The following is a 22,333-nucleotide window of genomic DNA, read 5'->3' on the forward strand; positions in this document are numbered from 1 at the left end:
TTTTTATAACTCAAACCTCCCATACTCAGCGACATCCTGGTAAATAAACCCTCTCCAGCTTGATAATATCCTTCCTATAACTAGGCAACCAGAACTGGACACAGTATTCCAGAAGAGGCCTCACCAACGTCCTGTACAGTCTCAACATAATGTCCCAACTCCTCTACTCAAAGGACTGAGCCATGAAGGCAAGCATGCCGATGCCTTTTTAACCACCCACCCTGTGATGAAAACTTTAAAGCATTATGTACGTGCAAGTAAGTCTGGAGTTATGATCTCAGCAGGCGGATGTGGGACCGAATTCAAGAGGCCAGGCAGGTTTAAATGGGTAGGATGAACTTGAGGAGTGGCGGGTTTACTTTCAGCGGGCCTCGGAACCTATAAAGGTGGTTCCCCTTCCTTGCTTGACAACAGTCTGTGTCACTAATGCCGTCTAGCTTTCTGCATGGTACAGAGTTATTTCTGCTGCAGCTAAGAGTTGAGTGGGGCTACATAAGTTGTCATGGTGAATTGGCTTCCTGACACCCATACCTTACCCTACCCCATCACACCACTCCTTGTTTTGTTTAAGGGGCAGAAGGCAAGAAAATCTCCCTTGGAGATTTTTTTTAACCCCTTGACTTTAAACCCGTTAGCAGGAGGGTGCACAATCCAGCAATTTGTGCAAATTCTAATTAGTTTTAACGCGATACTTCTGTATTATTATCCCCAAGGAAATGGACCAGAAAGGGAAGTCAGCCCTTCAGATTGTCTCTCCATAAACATAGGTGGACATGTTGTGTGGAGGGGAGAGAACTGCTTTTACTGCAAAGGAAACCAGGCCACCAGACTCTATCAGCCCGAACCAAGAAAGCAGCCTGAGTCAATGCCATGTCCTCAGTAAGATGCAATGCACAGCTTTGCTGTGAAGTTTATGATTTTCTGCTCTTGACTCCATCTTCTCTCTGCTGTCTCACAATGTCAGGGCTGGTACTCCTTCAAACTCTACCACTGCCCATTCCTTTCATAAAGGCTCCTGGACCTCAAACTCTCATCATTGCATACCCTTGTCCATTCACGTCACTCTCCTAAACCACAGCCGCTTCTTCTCCTCTGCAGTTTCTACTTACTCGCTCGGCCATCTTTGCCTATATTCCAACTACTGTAATGCGATTTTGAACATTCTTGGCAGAGCATTAGCTGTGCCTCAGGTTTACTAGTCCAGTGAAATTACTATTATACCATTGGCTTACCTGGTAGTAATCCAGGCATGATTGCTTTGTTGTTCTGCTTTTATAATTTAGCTTTTTGAAGGTAAGGTACAAAACAATGTTCTATGTCATTGATTCCCAAGTAGTCAGCAAATAGATCCTTCCTCACCCCTAAGATTCCTCTCCAAGTCAAGATGATGTCCTTATTTCTGACAATCAGCAAGCATCAGAGTCAATAGGACTCACTTTGGGCTGCAGTGACCTACTTCTATCCTTGTAGCTATAGTATTCCATACTACATTTTTTTAACTTCATCATTTTAATGGCTCCTTGATCCAATGTTTGATAGTCAATTTGATCATTCTCCCTTGCAGTATCTGCCTTTGTCCTGGTAGAACCTTAAAAACTGTTGGTCATTTGTGAGAATGTGGTGCTGGAAAAGCACAGCAAGTCAGGCCGCATCCGAGGAACAGGAGAATTGACATGCCGAGCTGTTGCCTGACGTGTTAATTTTCCCGCTCCTCAGATGCTGCCTGACCTGCTGTGCTTTTCCAGCACCAGACTCTCATTCTGATCTCCAGCATCTACAGTCCTCACTTCCTCCACTGTTGGTCAGTTGCAAGGGTGAAAGTTCAAGTTACACCCTTGAATTTCCCATTTCTTGCAATCATATCCTCCTGTCCCTGACTATGGTTCAAATTTGAAGTCTTCAGTTTAAGAGGTGTGACTGTCTCCTGGATCAGTGTATAAGTAATTTTCTCTTTCTCCTGATGCATCTCAATAGCTGAAGCTCAGATGCCAGTTCAGTAACTCCAAGGTGACTTTCCTCAGATTGCTGGTATTTGCTACCAGTGCGACTACTGTGAATCACAAGTGTCCACCAATTTCTACATGCTGCAACTGGAATACATCATCTTTCTGCCATCACTTCTTCTATGGTTTATCTAACAAATCAGGTTTAGAAAGATCTTTGCATTATTATTTTAAGCTCTATCAAGTGGTTTACTAAGTAATCTCTAAACATAATACAATAGTTATCTTCCTGCGTCCTGCGGAATCTACTGACCTTGTCTACACGTGGAGGGGAGGGGGGGGCGTATTTTTTAAACTCAGCAATTATTCCTTTATTCATTCCCTTTAATCAATGCTTTCAAGGTCCACTGCTCATCTCCCATTCTGCCTCTGAACCACTTCTTTTTTTGTAAGACAATTCAACAGAAATTCCTCACTCACTCGAATTCTTTTACTTACACAACATTTCAAAATTCCTCAGAAGTCATAATGAACACCAGTCAGATCCCACCAAAGTACTGTGGATGACTTATGCTCTTAATTCCAGCGTGTCTTTTAAAAAGAGAGCTGCTGAAGAGATGATAACTGCAGGTGTATGATAACATTTTTTGTGGGATCGATGGGACATAATATCCAAAAAGGTCAATGGCATTTCAAAAAAGGTTGTATACTGTGATGTCATTCGACTACAAAGGCCTAATGATACCCTGCTCAGCAACAAGCTACCATCACCAGATTATGACCCAAACTGCTAGACACATTTTATGTTTCATTTTGCCTGTGAATACACAGGAAAAAAGTGCTTTAAAAAGCCAATTTCATACTGCTGGAGACTATTGGAACTGAATGCTCTCTTGCCTTACTTTTCTGCAATGGCCATAATCAAACAACTATGCTCTAGTCACACCTGTGTTGCAGGTAGAGATTCTAATTCTAAGTGCTGCAATCCGTTTAAACTGGAACGGGACAATAAAAGATACTCTCACTCTGAGTACTGGTATTTGATCACAGTCAAAATACACCAGAGCATTAGAATCTCATCCCATCGGCAAAACTGATGGTCATGAAACTGGCTGTTTATCTACCAACACAACCAATAACTGCCACCCCAACAGTCAAAATGTTCAACTATCTGCTCTTCACAAACAATTCAAACTTGTTTTTAGCTTTATTTGGAGTCTCTTTTTTTATTGCTAATGTGTTTGTATGTGTTGTGTTGCTAATTCTTCTGGGGTTCAATAATGAACAATCAAACTTTGTAAATTCAAGAACACCTGGTTAAGTTAGATTTTTTTTAAAAAAACAAAGCAAGTTCATTTGGATCTGAGAGGAAAACTATCAACAAGGGAAATGGTTTATTTTTAAATTAACCTTGTAGTCAACTGAGAAGGTGGATGATTAAGGCAGGTGAGCCCAGGAGCTTTAACAATTTAGGATATCCCATCTGGGACAGTATTAGGGAACCTCACCTGGTTGGGGGTGGGGTGGGGAGAAATCTGTGTGTATCACAATTAAAGGATTGTATGAGATCTTGGTGTGTCCTCAAGATTAGTGTGTGAAATAGTAGTGTGTAGAGTTCATTTAGTCTCCTTTTTGTTATTGCTTATTTTAATTTTAAAATAATCAACAGCACCACTATACACTTCAAGATAGTTACTTTGTAATATAACTATTGCTAAGTTAAAAATCACACAACACCAGGTTATAGTCCAACAGGTTTAATTGGAAGCACTAGCTTTCAGAGAACTGCTCCTTCAGGAGGTTGTGAAGGAGCAGCGCTCTGAAAGCTAGTGCTTCCAATTAAACCTATTGGACTATAACCTGGTGTTGTGATTTTTAACTTTGTACACCCCAATCCAACATCGGCATCTCCAAATCATATTGCTAAGGTGTTAGACATTATATAAAATATATATACAAGGATTTTAAGAAGACATGGATAAATGATGTGTATGGAATTAGGATCAGTCTCTAGTATCATTGTAGATATGGCTTGCTTGAGATTGAGTAATGTCTCCTTAGTTTTGTTTTTAAGGCACTTTGAGGCCCTTGATAACCTGGATCAGAACAATAGTCCTCCAACTGATTTGTCTTCCTCCCTCTCCCTGTTGAGAAACCCAATCCTATCTTTCAGAGTTATTCCTAAAGGGAAAGGGATGAATTTCTATAAAAAATGATTGCTTGCACCTTGTCTGATACATGGTTGCTATCCCAAAACAGCAAATCATACTTCCATATTATGTTTATCCAGACCTCCAGCACAGTGTCATCCATTGTCTTGTGGTTGATGTAATTGACCATTTTTATCTGTCTTAGCCATTTGCTTAGAAGGCACTTGTCGATTTTTATTTTGGTGATATACAGAGCAATTCACATATCCTGGAGAACCATTGTCACAGACTTTATGCTTACATGTGGAAGTGTTAATTGAATTTCACAAGGTCTTCTCAACACAAGTACAGTCCAGTCCCAGGACCTGTTGAAATTCTCCAAGGCTAGTCACATAATTTCTTCAGCCATTCTGTAGGATTCTTTCAGTTTTATAGACAGATTGGTTTTCTTAACAAAATCTATAATGTTGTAATTATGCAGTTGTGACACACAGCTAGATGGGGTAGCTTGCTTGTTGGACTCTGAATCAGTGCAAGTTTTCATTACAGATGGATGTGAAAAAAATGCATGTAATTTGTTACTGTCTATTTCACTGTAAATTGCAGAAAGTACATGTATCTATAAATCTCCAAATCATGAATTTTATAAATTATACATTCATTACTTAGCTGGTAAACATAAATAATGAGCAAGTCACGGTGATACTAAATTAAAATTAAAATAGTTGCTTTTGTTTTGATTCAGACAACATTACTCCATTTCTGGGAAAAGACATCTCACACAATGGCAGCTATTCATGAAAGTTTCAAAGGCTACCAGCCATATGAATTTGCAATGTTGAAGGTAAATGTACATTTTGATTTGCATATCCATTGTAGATACACAAAAACCATTTGAAAAACATGACTGTTCTTTGTTATTTTCCCTTCTATTTCCATCCAAAAAGATTTGTATTTCTTTCATGGTTTTGTGTAAAACTGCTTGACCTGAAAAACATGAATGGAACTGATTTAAAAAAAAACAATACTCCAGAGTACAGCCTAGATTGTTAGGAGAGGAATGAGTTTCAGGTCTCCATCTTCGTAATCTTCAAATTTGGTCTTCTCATGTTCACTGTTTGAACTTACGCTCGCGTTATGTGTGTCAGAGATACTAGTAATTCTGCCACCTGCATGTTTGAGCCCAAGGCCACCACCTGTGCAGCTGCCAGCTGAATTGTTGTGACAGCTTGTCTTTGTGTCTCTCTCTCTCTCTCTCTCTCTCTCTCTCTGTCTCTCTGTCTCTCTGTCTCTCTGTCTCTCTCTCTCTCTCTCTCTCTCTCTCTCTCTCTCTCTCTCTCTCTCTCTCTGTCTCTCTCTCTCTCTCTCTCTCTCTCTCTCTCTCCACATCGCTCTCTCTACCTCTCCCTCTCTGTCTGTCTCTATATATCGCGCGCGCTCTCTTTCTCTCTCTTTCTTTCTCTCTTTCACTCTCTGTCTGTCTCTCTCTCTCTCTCTCTTTCACTCTCTGTCTGTCTCTCTCCACCATCTCATTCTTTCTCCCGCACACTCTCAACATATCTCTTTCTCTGTATCTTGCTCGCTCTCTCGCTCTCTACCTCTACCTCTCTCTATTGTTCTCTTTCTCCACCTCTCTTCCTTTCTCCACCTCTCTTTCTTTCTCCACCTCTCTCTCTATTGTTCTCTTTCTCTACCACTCTCTCTCTTTGTCTCGCTCTGTCTATCTCTCTCTCTCTATCGTTCTCTCTCTACAGCTACCTTTCTCTCTCATTCTCTCTCTCTCGCGCGCTCGTGCGCTCTCTCTCTCATTAGCCGTAAAAGCAGGCCATTTGGGCTTTCAAGTTTGCTGTTCTGTTCACTTTTGTCATGGCTGATATTTTTTGTCACAAATGTAACACTCCCATTTACCAGTGACAATGTTTAGATGCTTGTTAAGCATGGGAATAATCTGTTTTTGTCCTAAAAATGTTCGCTGACCCCATCACAATTGTTTTCTGAGGCAGAGAGTTTCAAAGTTGCACAATCCTCTGAGGTAAAGTTTCTCCTCGTGTCTGTTCAAAAAGAGTGGTCCTTTTATTTTAATACGCTGTACCCTATTTCTTAAATCGCCCATGTAAGACAATCTTCTCTTTACAAGATCTCAATCTAAGCTCTTCTGAGCTTACTCCAATGCACATATGGCCTGCCTTAAATAATGAGAGCAAATTTTTACATGGTATTTGAGATGTATTATCACCAATGTACTGTATAACTGAAGCATAGCATACGTACTTTAATATCAAAAACAGAAATTGCTGGAGAAACTAAGTGGGTTTGGCACATCTGTGAATAAGAAAAAAAGCAGAGTCAACGTTTTGCATCCAATGACCATTAATTGCATTTAGGCTTTTGCCCGAAATGTCGGATTTTCCTGCTCCTCGGATGCTGCCTGAACTGCTGTGCTTTTCCAGCACCACTCTACTCCATTAATCACATTTGACTGTCCTAGTCAATAGAAACCCCCAGGGTCTTGAAAAGGGGGACTTCAGCAAGAGTAATGTCATTGAATATCTAGGGGAAATGATCGGCTTCTCTTTTATTTGTGACAAACATTGCATGTTACTTGTCACCCATCAGCTCAAGCCTGGAACTTGTCTCGGTCTTGCTGCATTAGTATATGGGCTAATTTATTAGCTGAGTTGCTGGATATTGTGCAGTCATCAGCAAAGATGATAGGAAGCTTGTGCCTATGACTGAACCTGAGGGACTGCAGTGATTTTGTTCTTGGAATGAGATGATTTACTTCCAAAAACACAACCGGCTTCCTTTCTGCTATTTGGCATCATACCTATCATAGAGTTTTCCCCTGTTTCTCACTGACTATAGTTTAGCTAGGACTACTCTGTCAAGTGCTTCTTCTTGTTTAGACCAAGGTCGCAGAGAGGACAGGAGGTGCATGGCAATAGCAGAATCCATACTGAGCATTTCTGAGCTGTGTGAATGCTGCTTGATCACACTGTTCATGACACTTTCCTTCCCTCTGGTTGAGAGTAGACATGTGGGATAGTAATTGACCAGGATATACCCAGGCAACTTTTAACATTGTTCAGTAAATACCATTGTTATAGCTGTACTGAAATTACTTGGCTGCATTCAGCTAGATGTGGGGCGTATGAGGCACTGCTCCTAATTCCAGAATATGAATAATTTCCTGGACGAGAAATTGTCTCAATGGGGCAATACCAGAGCTGGGCTGGAAAGATCGGAGCCAAAGATTGCTGTGAAAACAGTGATGAGAAGGAGCTGAACAACAGGCTCCCTTTTTAATGAAGAGATAGTTTAGATACAGTCATAGCATATTCCGTCAACAAGGGAAGGTAGGGTAAACAAATCCAGAGCTTACTGGTGGTAACGGAGATAGGAATTAAGATAAAAATGAAATAATGTCCTTGTGTCCAGTAGAGAAAACAATTGAGTATCAGGGTGAATATGAAAGATTCAGAATAGAAATGAAAAAGCAAACAAGAATAGCAAAGAGGGAATGTGAAAGAAGATTGGGATCTAACAAACATTGAAATCCAAAGCCTTTTATAGGCTAGGTATGCATATAGTTAAAAAGATGTCATAAAGAGAACAACTAATTGGGGCTTTCAAAGGTGATTTATATGTGGAGATGGGGCATGGCTGAGGTATTAAATAAATATCTTGCATATGCCATTACCAAGGAAGCAGACGTTACTCATGATGACAGAGGGGAAAAACCCAGTTACTACAAGGGTCCAAAATTGGTATGGAGGAAAAATGGCACAATCTATTGGTACTTGGATTTGACCAGACACCAGGACCAGATGACATGCATCCAAGAAATTGGAGGAAATAAAAGTGAAAATTGCGGTGACACTGACCATAATCTTTGATTCTTTCATGTACACTGGTGTGGTTGCCAGAGGCCTGTAGAATTGCAAACATTATGCCTTTGTTCAAAAAAACATTTTTAAGGAGAAGATTAGCAATTGTAAACTCATCCAGTTTAAATTCAGGAGTGAGTAGCTTCACGAAACAATAATTCAGAATAGAATTGATGGTCACATGGACTGTTAATACAGATTAATTAAGGAGAACTAACCTATATCTCCTAATGGAAATCATATTTAGCTACTTGTTGGAACCTTTTGAACAGGTGTCAAGAGGGTGAGTTGATGCATTTTAGTAAAAAAGACATAGACATTATAGAATAAAGGGTGCTATTGTAAAGGCTGCACAAAAGCAATGCAACTTGGGGTTTATGGGCATAAATCACTAAGTGTCAGGACAGTTGTGGAGTGGTTGATAAAACATGTAGTATCCTAGGATTTATAAATTGTGCTGTAGAGTTGAGGAGCAGGGAGGTAATGCTGAATCTCCTTGAGACAGTAGTTAGACCTCAGCTGGAATGTTGTGTATGGTTCTAGGTACTACATTTTGGGAAACATTTGAATGCATTGAGGAGAGTATGAAAGACTTTGGCAAAAATGGCTCCAGGGATGAGAAAGTTCGCTAATGAAGATAAATTGAAGAAGTTGGGACTGTTTTCCTCAGATGAGAAGAGGGGATTTGATAGCAGTTTTCAAAATTGTGAGAAGTCTGGGCAGAGAGAGCAGTGAGAAACCATTCCCAGTCATAAATTGATCAAGAACCAGATGATGCAGATTTTGAGAAGAGAAAATCAAATTCATGCAGTGACTAGTTCAAGTCTGGAATGCACTGCCTGGAATTGTGGGTGAAAGCAGATTCAGTAGAAGAATATTTTTATATATTCAGGCTTATGGGGAAAGGGTAGAAGAACAGACTTGGTTATGATGCTCATTCAGTGATAGGATAAGCTGGATGGCCACCTTCAACAATTGTCATCTTCTGTGATTCCTCAGGTACTGAAGCAGATACTGAAGCAGCCAATCCTGGACGATATTCAGGCTTTGACAGATAAGTGGCATGTAACATTCATGCCACACAGTTGGCTGGCAATGACCATTTCTAACGAGAGCAAATCCAATAATTTCACCTTAACATTGAATGGCATTAACATCTGGAAAATCCTAACTTTCAGGATTCTGGGCTTTACGTTAGACCAGAAACTAAATTGGGCAAGCCATCCAAATATAAGAGTGAATCACTACAGATTTAGTGATGAGTACCTAATCTCCTCACTCCTCGAAACTCTCCACTATCCACAAGGCATAAGCTCGGAGTGTGATGGAATACTTTTCAATGTCTGGATGAGTGCATATTTGACAATGCAGAAGATGCAAAAAAAAAAATTCTACGGCAATGCACCCACTTGATTGGTATTCAACTTGGCAAGTGTAGACTGTATATCATTCTGAGCGAGATGATGGGTTGTCCCTAACTATCAAGGATAAATTGTTAAGAGTCACTGTTGGAGATGATCCCGGAATGTCGAATTTCCTGTTCCTTGGATGCTGCCTGACCTGCTGCGCTTTTCCAGCAACACATTTTCAGCCTTGATACTTATCAACCCCAGATTGAAGGTGGTCCTAAACATGATACAGTAATTCAAAAACAGCAATGATATATTTAATGAGGAGAAAAAGCTTGCCTTTTATTAACAGAAATATTAAGAATAACAAAGATCCGTGTAAAAGTTTGTATAAATCCATTAATTGCAGAAACAGCAGAGTACGTAAAACAAATACATAATTCTGGATTGTCCTGTGACTGTCCAAAAAAGGGTTTATCTAAGGAAATGAAAGCTGTAATTCCGAGTTCAGAATTTGTATAATATAAGGTAATGTATCAAAACTTAACATATGAATCGAAACACTGTTCGGTTATTACATTTGTACTGTGTTGACCTATGTGATGACATTGTATACATGAATAATCAAAGGAACAAGGGAGAAGGTAGCTTTTTGCATATTTTGTTACATTTAATTGAACTTTTAACAATGTTTCCATTAAGAAAATTATCTCTCTATCTGTGATACCCTGTTATTTTACAGTCATGGGTAACAATGTCCGTCATGCTTTTGGTTGTTAGCAGTGGGTTGATTTATCTGTTTGGAACAGCAAGATTTTCTAATAGTGTATTCTACCTTCGGGACTCGCACTCAGCCAGCATGAAAAAACATATCCATTGGTATCACACAGCCTTAATAAAAATGTCACTCATATTTTCCCTTATACTTTAGCAGATTCAGCCATTTGGAGTTGACTCTTTCATCTTATGTTCTTTTGTTGTTATACAGTCAAGTGAAATATATACACTGCAATCAAGAAAGTTATAATTGTTTGCTCCACTCCTGTTACTACAATAAATCCTTTTCATAATCCTTTTCTCTTAATCCTTTTGTGAAGTGAAAGTCGATATAGCTCCAGAGGCTGCTATGTCTTAGATAACTATTACTTTGAAGCCTAGCACTGCATGAGGAGTTCAAGCAGCAATTTTATCAGAATTCTGAACATGAAGGGAGAAATAGAACCATAAGAAATAACCAGACAATAAAGTTTAATTTAAATAAAAGTAGTGAGAGAGCAATTCAGCACGTCTCCCAGCTTCTGTGGAGAGAGAAACAGAATTAATGTTTAGACTCCAATGACAACTTCAGAACTGGGAATAGTGAAATGTTTCACTGAGTAGATGTCATCGAAACAACTTTCCACTGGAAGCTAAATAAATGACACTTGAAAGATTTTTAAGATTTAAAAGAAAATGTGTGGTAGAGTCATAGAGATGTTACAGCATGGAAACAGACCTTTTTCCAGTCTACCCTGTCCATGCTGACCAGATATCCTAATCGAATCTAGTCCCATTTGCCAGCGTTTGGTCCATATTCTTCTAAATCCTTCCTATTCATATACCCATCCAGAGGCTTTTTAAAAGTTGTAATTGCACTAGCCTCCTCCACTTCCTCTGGCAGCTCATTCCATACGCTCGTCACCCTCTGCGTGAATAAGTTGCATCTTAGGTCCCTTTTTAAATGCTTCCCTGCTCCCCTTAAACCTGTGTCGTCTAGTTTTGGAGTTTAAATAGCCAAGGTCTTTTCCCAAGGATAGCACTCTATCCATGCCCCTCATGATTTTATAAAACTCTATGAAGTCACCCCTCAGCCTCCAACGGTCCAGGGAAAACAGCCCCAGCCTATTCAGCCTCTCCCTCTCACTCCAGCTCTCCAACCCTGGCAACATCCTTGCAAATCTTTAATGAACCCCTTCAAGTTTCACAATATCATTCCTATAGCAGGAGACCAGAATTGAACGCAGAATTCCAAAAGTGGCCTAACCAATATATCGTGCAGCTGTAACATGACCTTCCAATTCCTGTACTCAATGAACTGACCAATCAAGGCAAGCATACCAAACACCTTCGCTATCCTGTTTTTCTGCAACTCTTACAGCAAGTTCTGGAACTTATGAATTGATTAACAAATAGCTATGGATTGTTTACAAACAAAACTCACTCACTTATTCACACAGTCTCTGTCTATCCTTCCCTCCTTCCCTCACTCCCTCCCTCCCTCTCTCAAACAGTCACACTGTCTGTCTCTCAAGACAAAGGGAACAAAATATTCTCTGTAGATTCACTTTAAAAAACAAAAAACACACTTTCTAATCAAGGGTTGTTGTTCTTAAAGACGACAAGATAAAGTGGATCATCAATCTGATATTCTTGTATGTGTCATGAATTACACTCCGTTGTCACAGATCTTGACAGACACAGGTTGATCAGGAAGTACAATAATGACAAGTTGTTACAGTTACCCTCCCAGGAGAACAATCTGCCTTCTCCCTAATTTTGTGATAGAAGTTTTTTATTAAAAAGGAGTCCAGCACTGGCCTCTCCCATGTTCACAGATTTCTTGTCTCCATTCAATTCAAAACATAAGCAATTGCCAAGCCCCACACTTTTTTTTTCACAAGAAAACCATAAAACTCTGACAGGTGAAGACCGAGAAATGAATCCATTCAATTATCTGAAGTTATAATTTCTAAAAAGCCTTGTTTGAAAAAAGATTTCAAATGTCCCAAAGGCTTTGCAGTGTACTTTTTTGACCTAACGCAGGTACCTAGATATAACATGAAATAGATACATTTTTGCACAATCTTTCAAATCCAAGATGACAAAGAAGTATTAAATATGAAATGGCTATAGACTCAAAGAAAGGAGCAGGATTTTAATTCCAGGGTGCTCTCGGTTTGCAATGTATGGGAACACACACATGCTAATTTTAAAAGTTACCTTCAGGCCACGTTCACCAATTTATAGGTGCAGGGCTCTGTCTCCTGGCTGGTGAGCTAATAGGCAGTGGTCCAGATTTGGATGATTGGAACTCCCATTGTTAAGAGGTTTGAAGCTCACAAAGGAAGACCAGCCCCATGGTTCAGGTGGTAGATCTTTGAACAAGGAAGTAAAAGTTGAGAGATGTTACAAAGGCACAGGGAGGGAATTGATAGATGGAAGGATTCTATATTAGGTGGAAGATGGGAGATATTAATTAACAAAAAGGATGATGGTTAAAGTTCAAAACTTGGTTCACTTGCGATCAAGTCTTTTAGGCTAAAATATGTTCTCTCGGGGCAGAAGCATATGTTTTGTTGAATTGACACAATATGACTTGCAGGTTTCTTGTAACAGATTGTTCTTCCATAGTATGCAATTTAAAATTAAAATGTTTGTGAATGCCATATAATTTAAAATAATTAAATTTTTGATTGTAGGTTTTGCAAGGACCTGTAAATAAATTGATAGAGCAAGCATCACAGGAAGATAATGATGCAAAGGTAGATGTGGCAAAGGATGCATCTGACCAGGATAATGAGTAAGTTACAAAAAATCATTGATATGTTTTAAGAAAAAGAAACAAAGTTCAACTGAGTTAGTTACAAACACACTTCATATCCATATTGATATGAATGATGTTTTTTGTGTTTGAAGGGAATGATTCAGCCTCCGTTCTTTTCATGATGCCAAGTTTCACTTACTGTAATTTTACTGCAGGGCTAAACTTATTTTGGAAACAAATAAGCAACACAAGTGCATTTTAGCCAGTGAATCTAATATTTCACTAAATTTCTAAATATACAGGGCTTATGCTCGAAACGTCGAATTCTCTATTCCTGAGATGCTGCCTAACCTGCTGTGCTTTGACCAGCAACACATTTGCAGCAACAATATATTCCCAGCCTGATTTACATTAATGCTAGGAACGCAGAAGCAGGAAGAGGGCTGTAATTCCTGTGAAATGTATAAATATCTTAAACTTCCATGTACACAATTAGGAAATTCTCATTTTCTCTCGTGTATACTCTGAAGTGAGTCCATTGATATCACCTTCCAATCTGTGAATTCTATCACCTGGAGAGGTAAGGGCTGTGATATGTAGGAACACCACAAATTGCACGTTACCTTCTAAACTGTTATGTGACAAAATGGCTCTGAGTTATTATTTTTCAAGTTACATTGATCTCACTGTCTCAGTCTGTGGGTTAAGACCAGGAATTCTACTCTGGCAAAAAGATAATAAAATAATGTTGTTAATTGTTCATCACTATCGGGTAGAGAGTGCAAGTTTGGAAGGTGCTGTTGAAGGCTTGCAGGTGTCCAATGAAATTGTAGTGTTGATTAACATCCAGTTAAGTTCAAGTTAAGAATCCTGATGTTTGCACAGGACACATGTTCTGTTGCTTTGTTCGCCTTGAGATCCAGTAATTATCCATTCTTTAATGCAGTCTTATTCAGAAAGGTTTCAGGATACTCTGAGAAAAATTGAATGCTTTGTTCAGTTCATCTTTGCTATGCCTTTGTCGCTCTTTTGGCTGTCAGATCCACATCTTAACAAAGTTCTTGGCAAAAATGGCCACATAAACCACTCAGTACAGCCAGCTCACAGCGTTCTGTGGTAAAAGCACTTTGCAACTTGTTTGCTGCACTTTCCAAAATTCTGTAGCAGCCTTCAGACAGAATTGCCTTCTTAAAAGCTGCTGTCAAAGATCTAAGCAGTTTCAGCACATGAAACATATTTCATTTTACGTGGGATTTTTAGCAAATGGTCTTCTAATGGGAATGAATTGACCCACAGCATTCCACAAGGGTTTGGTTTTCCTTCAGGAGTTAGGAAACAGCTTGGTATTGTTTCAGATTCTTGAAGTTACACCTAAGGACAAATGGTCATTCACCTGTGATTTTCCTGAGTTAGTCACTTAATAGCCAGAGAGTAGGCTCACTGTCATTCCCACTCTGGAAGGGGTCTTACTGGAGAAAGGGCAGTTGGAGGCCTTTCAGCTTGAAAGGAGCAGCAGACTGCAATGGAAGATAAGTAACAGGGAATGCAGTTCAAAATGAATGTTCATTGTCTCAAATTTTTTAAAAATCTTTAATCAAAAATAGATTCAGCATCTAAGCCACTTTAAAGGGGTCCTGGGTTGGGGAGGAATCTGTCTACTTTGGTGGTTTCTAGTTACCCCTGCAACAGGTAGATAAAATGGGCCACTAGGCAAGCTGCATTTAATTCTCAATCACTTTCTATCTCAGCCCTGGCAGCTGAAACATTAGCTTTGCAAAACACAAGAAATAGTAGCAGGAGTAGGGGATTTAGCTGATCTCATTGTGGTGTCAACTCCACTTTGCTACATTCTCTCGTGATTGACTCCCTTGTCAAATAAAACTCTTATCAAACTAAGCCATGAATATATTTAATCTCACAGCCTTCAATGTTCTCTGGAGAAGAGAATTTCACGAAATAACCATCCTTCAAGGACGCTCTTGAACTCCTATGTTAACAAAATCATTTTTTCATTGCTGAAAATGCCAAAGGGTACAAGCCCAACCTGTGTCAGCATGAGCAGATCAGGCCCAGGCTGACCTGGGAGATGAGTCCTGGAGGCAAGTCCAGGTTGGAGGTCAGCGCAGAGAGGCAGTGAGGGCCTCACATTCTGCAGTCTGGCAGGCATGCAGTCAGTCAAATTGACTATAATTTGAGTACTTATAAAGATACTTTTTACTCTTATTCTGGATTTCAAGTGAGTCAATTTTTTTTTAAAAACTGTACTCATAAGCTAGACTTTTTTACTCATTCAGTGCTGTAACAAACACTTAAAGTATCTGTACCTGGGTACCCTGCACGTAAGATGATGCCAAAGACAATATAAACTTTTCACAGCACTAATTCAAATGCATATGACTCTATTCTATTTTTTCCACAAAATAACCCATGTGTCCCAAGAGTCAGTTAAGTCAACCTTCTTTAAACTGCTTCTTACTTTTATATCCTTCCTTGATTAAGGAGACCAAAACCATACATGCTCCTCCAGGTACTGTGTAACTAAGGCACCATATAGTTGAAGCAATGCTAATCCTTGCTGTACCCGCATGAATTTTTTTTAATCAGTCATGCACCAGGATGCCTAGATCCTTGTGAACTGTAGAGTTCACCAGTCTCTCCCATTTAAATAATATGTTGCATTTCTTTTTCTCCTGTTAATATAGACAAGTTCAGATTTTTGCACATTCTAGCTCAGTCAGTTTTCTTTGCCCACTGGATTCTAATTGGTGGAGATGCTGTTAAGACTATGCCACTTAATGATGACAAAGACTTAATTAAATTTTGAACCAGGTAGGTTGACTCTGGTCAAGGTATTGCCCTAAGAAATGAGCAAACAAATGGCTGACGTCTTTTGCATTGAGTTGAAATAAGTTTAGTGTGTACATGTTCTTTATGTCTGCTAAACAAGGGCCCAGTGTGTTAATATATGTAGCTTGCAGTACACTGGGAGCCCCACCCTAAATTGGTTGTTAGCATAATTGTTTGCACACTCAGGATGGTACAGCATGTTGTTCAATTGCAGAATCACATATAATGTTCCATATTGTGTTGCCTTTATGCTGGTGCTGGCTAGTTGGGTGTACAATAACCTGCATCTTCGGTGTTGTCAACAGCTAATGTGATATGCTGGTTGATATGATTTGCTTGTATACCTATAAGGCTACGGAGATAGTGAGGACTGCAGAGTGGATAAAAGAATGAAAAAAGCATAGCTGGTCAAGCAGCATCAATAGAGAAGGGGAGTCCACGTTGCCGGAAGGAACTTCTCATCTGGACCGGGGAGGGGAAGGAGCCTGAGAAATTAAGAGGGAGCGAGGTTAGGCTGGAGGAAGGTAGGAAGGAAGTGGGCAGGATAGATCAGGTCAAGAGGGTAGAGTGGGAGGGCTAGACCTGGGATGAGGTGAGGGGGTGGGTGGTGGGGAGATGTGAATGCTATGTTGAGGCCATATAGTTGTAAGCTCCCTAGGTGGAAGATAGTTATTATTGGTCTTATTTTGATGGTGGAAGGGGCCCAGGATGGGCACATCATTGGGGGAGTGGGAGGTGGAGTTTAAATGGCTGGCAACCAGAAGGTGGGGTTAATTGGAATGCACAGACCGTAGATGTTCCTTAACCAGTCCCTGCATTTATGTTCAGTCTCTCTGAAGTAGAGGAGACCACATCTGGAACAACGGACGCAATAAATCTGGTTAAAGAAAATGCAGGTGAATCTCTGCCAGACTTGGAATGATTTTTTGGTGTCTTGGACAGAGGTAAGAGAGGAGTGGGTGTGAGGGCAGGTTAAAATTATCTCCCCATCTTAACTTTGGATTCATTCAAGAGGCTTAGATGTAAGAGTAAACTGATTCTGGCATTTTAAATGAGTAAGGATATTAATAATATACAAGTAGATAGTATTTGAAAAAATGGACTTGGTTTAAATGGGATTATATGATAGACTGAGAAAGCCCAGGAAGTGACATTGGAGTGTGTGATCTTTAACTTTTATCTCAAAGGGTATTTGACAAAGGGTACAACTGAATTGTGAGGTGACACCTGTGATAATCGTTTTATAATGTGTCATTGTTGTATGTGAATATTTGAATTTTTATGGTTAGTTAAAATTTATTTTTGATTTCATTTCTATTAAAGGTCAGTAAGTAATTTTTGAACAGGAAATTCCTATATTCAAGAAAACATGTGACTTAAGCTGAATGACTAGAAAGATACCTGTAGTGATAGTCACTAAGGTGCTTACAGAGTTGAAATTTTAAAATGGATGCATCAGTAGTTAAGATGCATCCCAGCAGAAAGGCTGTTTTTAGTTGTAAGTGTCTTCAGGCTAAAAGTTGGAAAGAAATCTTAAGCTGTCTTTAGAATTCAGTGAGAAAATTCAGAGAGTTAGCTCATGTTTTGTGTGTCTCTCAACACAAATCACATCTGGGCAATGTGTAGAAAGTCAGTCAAAGGAAATGATTGTGATTTTGTCAGTTGAATAATAAAGCAATGATTGAAATGATACTTCACTGGGCATTATTGTGCCCAAAGCATATTGCTGGGGGGAGAAAAGTGTTGACTCTTTTTGCTTCTCATTGTGATTTTGCAAACTGTCATATATAGCTTTTTTTTTCCTTTTGTCTCATAAACATATGCTCTATTGACAAAGTTTTGTAAAAATTGTTCAGTGATGAAGGCAACAGAATTGCAAAAAAAACCTCATTTTGAAATCTGATACGATAATTGTATTTTGCAATTTTGTAGAAATCTGACTTGTTCAGAATTGCCATCAGCTGGAATTATGACAAAACAAAGACTGGTGCCTTGTCGTCACTTCAGAAAGTGAGAGATGGAGTATTTAATAGGGGTCTTTGAATTAGCTAACTCTGGCAGTTTCCATATCTAAAAAAGGAGTTAAAAGGGACATGAAATTTGGGTATATAGTGATGACATTCAATAAAATGTCAGGTGAGGTTAAAGGAATTGAACTACATTTTGATTAGATTGCTTAGTGTGGAAACAGGCCCTTCGGCCCAACAAGTCCACACCGACCCGCCGAAACACAACCCACCCATACCCCTATTCACCTGAATCGCACATCTTTGGAATGTGGGAGGAAACCGGAGCACCCGGAGGAAACCCACGCAGACACGGGGAGAACGTGCAAACTCCACACAGTCAGTCGCCTGAGTCGGGAATTGAACCTAGGTCGCTAGCGCTGTGAGGCAGCAGTGCTAACCACTGTGCCACCGTGCCGCCCATTTTGATAGAGGAAAATTTTAAGAATTCACATGGGAATAAACAGTATTTTGATGAGAGAATTTGATGGATTTAATTTTTTTTTTGCTGGTTAGTTAGATAGAAGTTAAGATGTCATGACAGGCTGGTGTGGATGTGTTTGTATATTTGTATTGAGCTTATGAATTAACGATGAGTGTTAAGAAAGAAAAAATACCAAACTGCTACTGTGGTTTCTAGTTTTGTAAACTTCATAGCTATGGAAACCACCAGTGGTGTCAATTGCGTGTTCTTTCTTCAGATTGAGAGTTTGGAAGATGACTACATCACCCATTTTTTTTTCCAGGTTTCTATCTTCATGTACAAGCTTGACTTGTAAAAATAAGGATAGGTTAATATATTGCATGTGAAAGAATTATGAAGATCTATGACATAGTCACACACTGAATAAAAGAGGCAGCAAGTGTGTACAAGAGGGGCAAACCATTGAATAAAAGAATCTGAAAAATCTTAAAAATCAAAGGACTTAACAAAATGACAAAACTAAACATTAAAAGGAAAGTTGATTGTGTTTTCAAAACCACCTCAATCACAAGTATTGAATGTAAGCATAAGTAGATGGATTGTAGTGCCCCCCCCCCCCATTGTAATTTAGAAGAGAGACTTGTGCAATTGAGAAGGGAAGGGTTAGAAATTCTTGCAGGTGAGATGGTGATGCAGGCCTAGGTGGTTGCATTTCAAAAGACCATGGAGTATACTGGAACTGATATACTCACTCGCCTGTCCGCATGCATGTTGGTTTATTTCTTGCAGAACATACCTGCTTTCTGAAGGAAACTTCTTCCCCCAACTTCTTTAATTAGCACCTCCACTGCAGTGTCTGAAAATCAGGGTGACCGGATCATAGTAGCATCCCTGCTACAGTGCAATAGAGCACCATTGAAAACTGGTTCCCCTTTATGGGGTCTTAAGAAATAGCAGGCCCTCCCAAGTAGAGATCCGTCTGCACAAACATGATTTGGAGTAGCTCAGTCGTCCTGTTTTATTGGGCCAGGATCATTGACATAATCCAGCAGAGTATATGCCTTCCATACCACTTGATCAATAAACATTTTAGATGAGAATATTCCCATCATGTTAAGAGTATATGCATTTGGTTCACAAATTTATCAAGTGCTTGCCTACTTTTGGAAGACAAAAAGTTGAGCCCATTAAGCAAGATTTGTTGAATGGAAGCGTGTTGCATCTAACATTTGGCAGAATGGACATTGGTGTTTTTTTGCACTGAATCATTGCATTTTAACAGAAATCAAAAACAGACTGCCATACCACAGCACAAACCACTTCATGCTGTAATCTCTGGTGTGAGTCCCATGGTTTTTGATGTTTCACTCTGCTCAGCAGTATTGAGACAGCTTGTCATTATATGTTGGAACCAGAACAGCAGCTATTTCAACAGACATTGGATGAGTAGAATATCATGTGCAGATAGGTAGAGAGATGCGAACATTTTGTTTTAAAACACCAACAGAGCTTTCTTCCTAAATCCATACTGATGAAACAAATGTTGGACAATCAGGTATTAGAATGTCTACTTGGTTGTCATATGTTATGACGTGTAGGATCACATTCCTGTTTTAGTCAATTGGTTTACATTGCTATAATTTAGTTTCTTCAGTTTATTTAGTATGAAAATAATTGCAAAATGGTTTAGTGTCGCAACTTAAATAGAATAATATTTAGAACTTAAAGTTATAGTTGTTTTGAATACTGTCTGTTGGAGAAGTGATCTGTTTATTGCTGTTGTAATGAGATAGTTACACTAGCTTGGGTCAAGGCACAGTTCCCTGCTACAATTAAAATTTAGTTTGAATAAACTCCCCCAGCGCAGATGCAAGCTTGCAAATTATTTGAATAATTTATTTCCAGTGAAAAATTCAGATTGCATTATTTATGAAGTAGGAATAATATGTTTTGTTTTTACAAGAATGTTTTATGAAGTATTTAGTCATAGAGTCATAGAGGTGTACAGCATGGAAACAGACCCTTCAGTCCAACCCGTCCATGCCGACCAGGTATCCCAACCCAATCCAGTCCCACCTGCCAGCACCCGGCCCATATCCCTCCAAACCCTTCCTATTCATATACCCATTCAAATGCCTCTTAAATATTGTAATTGTACCAGCCTCCACCACATTCTCTGGCAGCTCATTCCATACACGTACCACCCTCGTATGAAAAAGTTGCCCCTTAGGTCTCTTCTATATCTTTCACCCTCACCCTAAACCTATGCCTTCTAGTTCTGGACTACCCAACCCAGTGAAAAGACTTTGCCTATTTACCCTATCCATGCCCCTCATAATTTTGTAAACCTCTATAAGGTCACCCCTCAGCCTCTGACCCTCCGGAGAAATCAGCCCCAGCCTATTCAGCCTCTTCCTATAGCTCAAATTCTCCAACCCTGGCAACATCCTTGTAAATCTTTTCTGAACCCTTTCAAGTTTCACAGCATCTTTCCAATAGGAAGGAGACCAAAATTGGACGCAATATTCCAACAGTGGCCTAACCAATGTCCTGTACAGCCTCAACTTGACCTCCCAACTCCTGTACTCCATACTCTGACCAATAAACGAAAGAATACTAAACGCCTTCTTCACTATCCTATCTATCTGCAACTCCACTTTCAAGGAGCTATGAACCTGCACTCCAAGGTCTCTTTGTTCAGTATCACTCCCTAGGACCTTACCATTAAGTGTATCAATCATGCTAGGAAAAAAGACTATATCTAGGTTCTGTAACTTCCCATATTCTTTGCCACTCCATAACACAGTGCATGACAGCATCAGTAGAGGAAGATTTCTTTGGAAAATGTTTAAATTGTAGCTTCTATTTTCTGTAATTGATGGGATTAACTGTGTCTTAACTTGATTAAATGCACCCTACTTTCTCTACTTACCTGTGCATCAATCCGTACTGTATCTCTGCTCCCTATCCCAACTGCTTTCCAAATTACTTTAAATACCTGCCAACTTTAAACAGCAAACCTCCTCACAAAAATATTAGTCTGTGCAACCCTGATACTCAGCAATAGCTTATACCACCTACATGATGGTCTGCAGAAATTCACCAAAGCTCCTTTTCAGCTTCCCCAGAACCTTCTGCTTTGTAATTGCCATGGAACTCACCTCTGTCCCCAATTCTGTTGAAGTTCTGATAAGCTGCTGTCTTCCATCATGAAGACTGACGCAAAATTTCAATTCTGCTCCCCCACCATTTGTTTGTTCTCCATTACTACTTCTCCCATCTTATTTTCCAGTGGTCCAACATTCCCTTTCATCCCTTTCTTACTTTTCATATACCTAAAAAAAAAACTTGCAATCTTATTTTTATATATTACTAGCCAGATTACCCTCATATTTCTTCTCTCCCCTTATTGTTCATTTAGTTGTCCTCAGTTTTTTTTTAAAGACTTCCCAATCCTCTGGCTTCCTACTAATCTTCTTTATTCTGTCCCTGACTTTCCTTGTCAGCCGTGGTTGCCTTGTCCTCCCCATCATTTGATTCTTCTTCCTTGGGATGAATTTCTGCTGTACCTTCTGAATTACTCCGAGAAACTCCTCCTGCCATTGCTGCTCCACCATCCAAACAACTTTAGAAGCACCTCCTTCATTTCCTTGTAATTATCTTTACTCAATTGTAATAATTATATTTGATTCAAGCTTCTCCCTCTCAAGCTGCAGGTTGAATTGTGTCATATTGTAATCATTGCCCCATAGAGTTCCTTCACCTTAAGCTCCAATGTCAAGCCTGCCTCCCTACACGTCACCAAATCCAGAATTGCCTGTTCCTTTATGGCCTCTACCACAAGCTCAAAGAACCATCTTGTAGACAATCCATGAATTGCTTTTCTTGGGATCCACTACCAACCTGATTTTCCTGGTCCACCTGCAAGTTGACATCTCCAGTGATTATTATAATAGAGTCTTCTCACTTGCCGTTTCTCTCTCCTGATTTATTTTCCGTCCACATCCTATCTACTGCTAAGAGTCCTGAATAATTACCATCAGGGTCTTTTTCCCTTTGCTGCTCCTCAACTCTACCCACACAGATTCTATACTGTCCAACTCTATATTTCTTCTGGCTATAGATTTCAATTTAATTTCTTACTAACAAGGCAATCCTAACTGACCCTTAATAACAAGTCACAATTGATTGTGATTGCTAAAAA

The 22,333-nt window shown here is 39.5% G+C and overlaps 1 protein-coding gene across 7 annotated transcripts in view; it reads left to right on the forward strand.

Annotated features, from left to right (window-relative positions):
- ica1 (islet cell autoantigen 1) overlaps positions 1 to 22,333 on the forward strand; it is a 129,380-nt gene that overhangs the window by 59,933 nt on the left and 47,114 nt on the right. For all 7 annotated transcript variants that reach the window (XM_060824747.1, XM_060824746.1, XM_060824751.1 and 4 more), the window contains 2 exons: positions 4,839 to 4,937; positions 12,788 to 12,888. In XM_060824747.1, coding sequence (XP_060680730.1) covers positions 4,839 to 4,937; positions 12,788 to 12,888 — 200 coding nt within the window. The remainder of the gene's footprint in view (positions 1 to 4,838; positions 4,938 to 12,787; positions 12,889 to 22,333) is intronic.

This window comes from Hemiscyllium ocellatum, chromosome 5 (genome assembly GCF_020745735.1).
Source record: "Hemiscyllium ocellatum isolate sHemOce1 chromosome 5, sHemOce1.pat.X.cur, whole genome shotgun sequence".
Classification (NCBI taxonomy): domain Eukaryota; kingdom Metazoa; phylum Chordata; class Chondrichthyes; order Orectolobiformes; family Hemiscylliidae; genus Hemiscyllium; species Hemiscyllium ocellatum.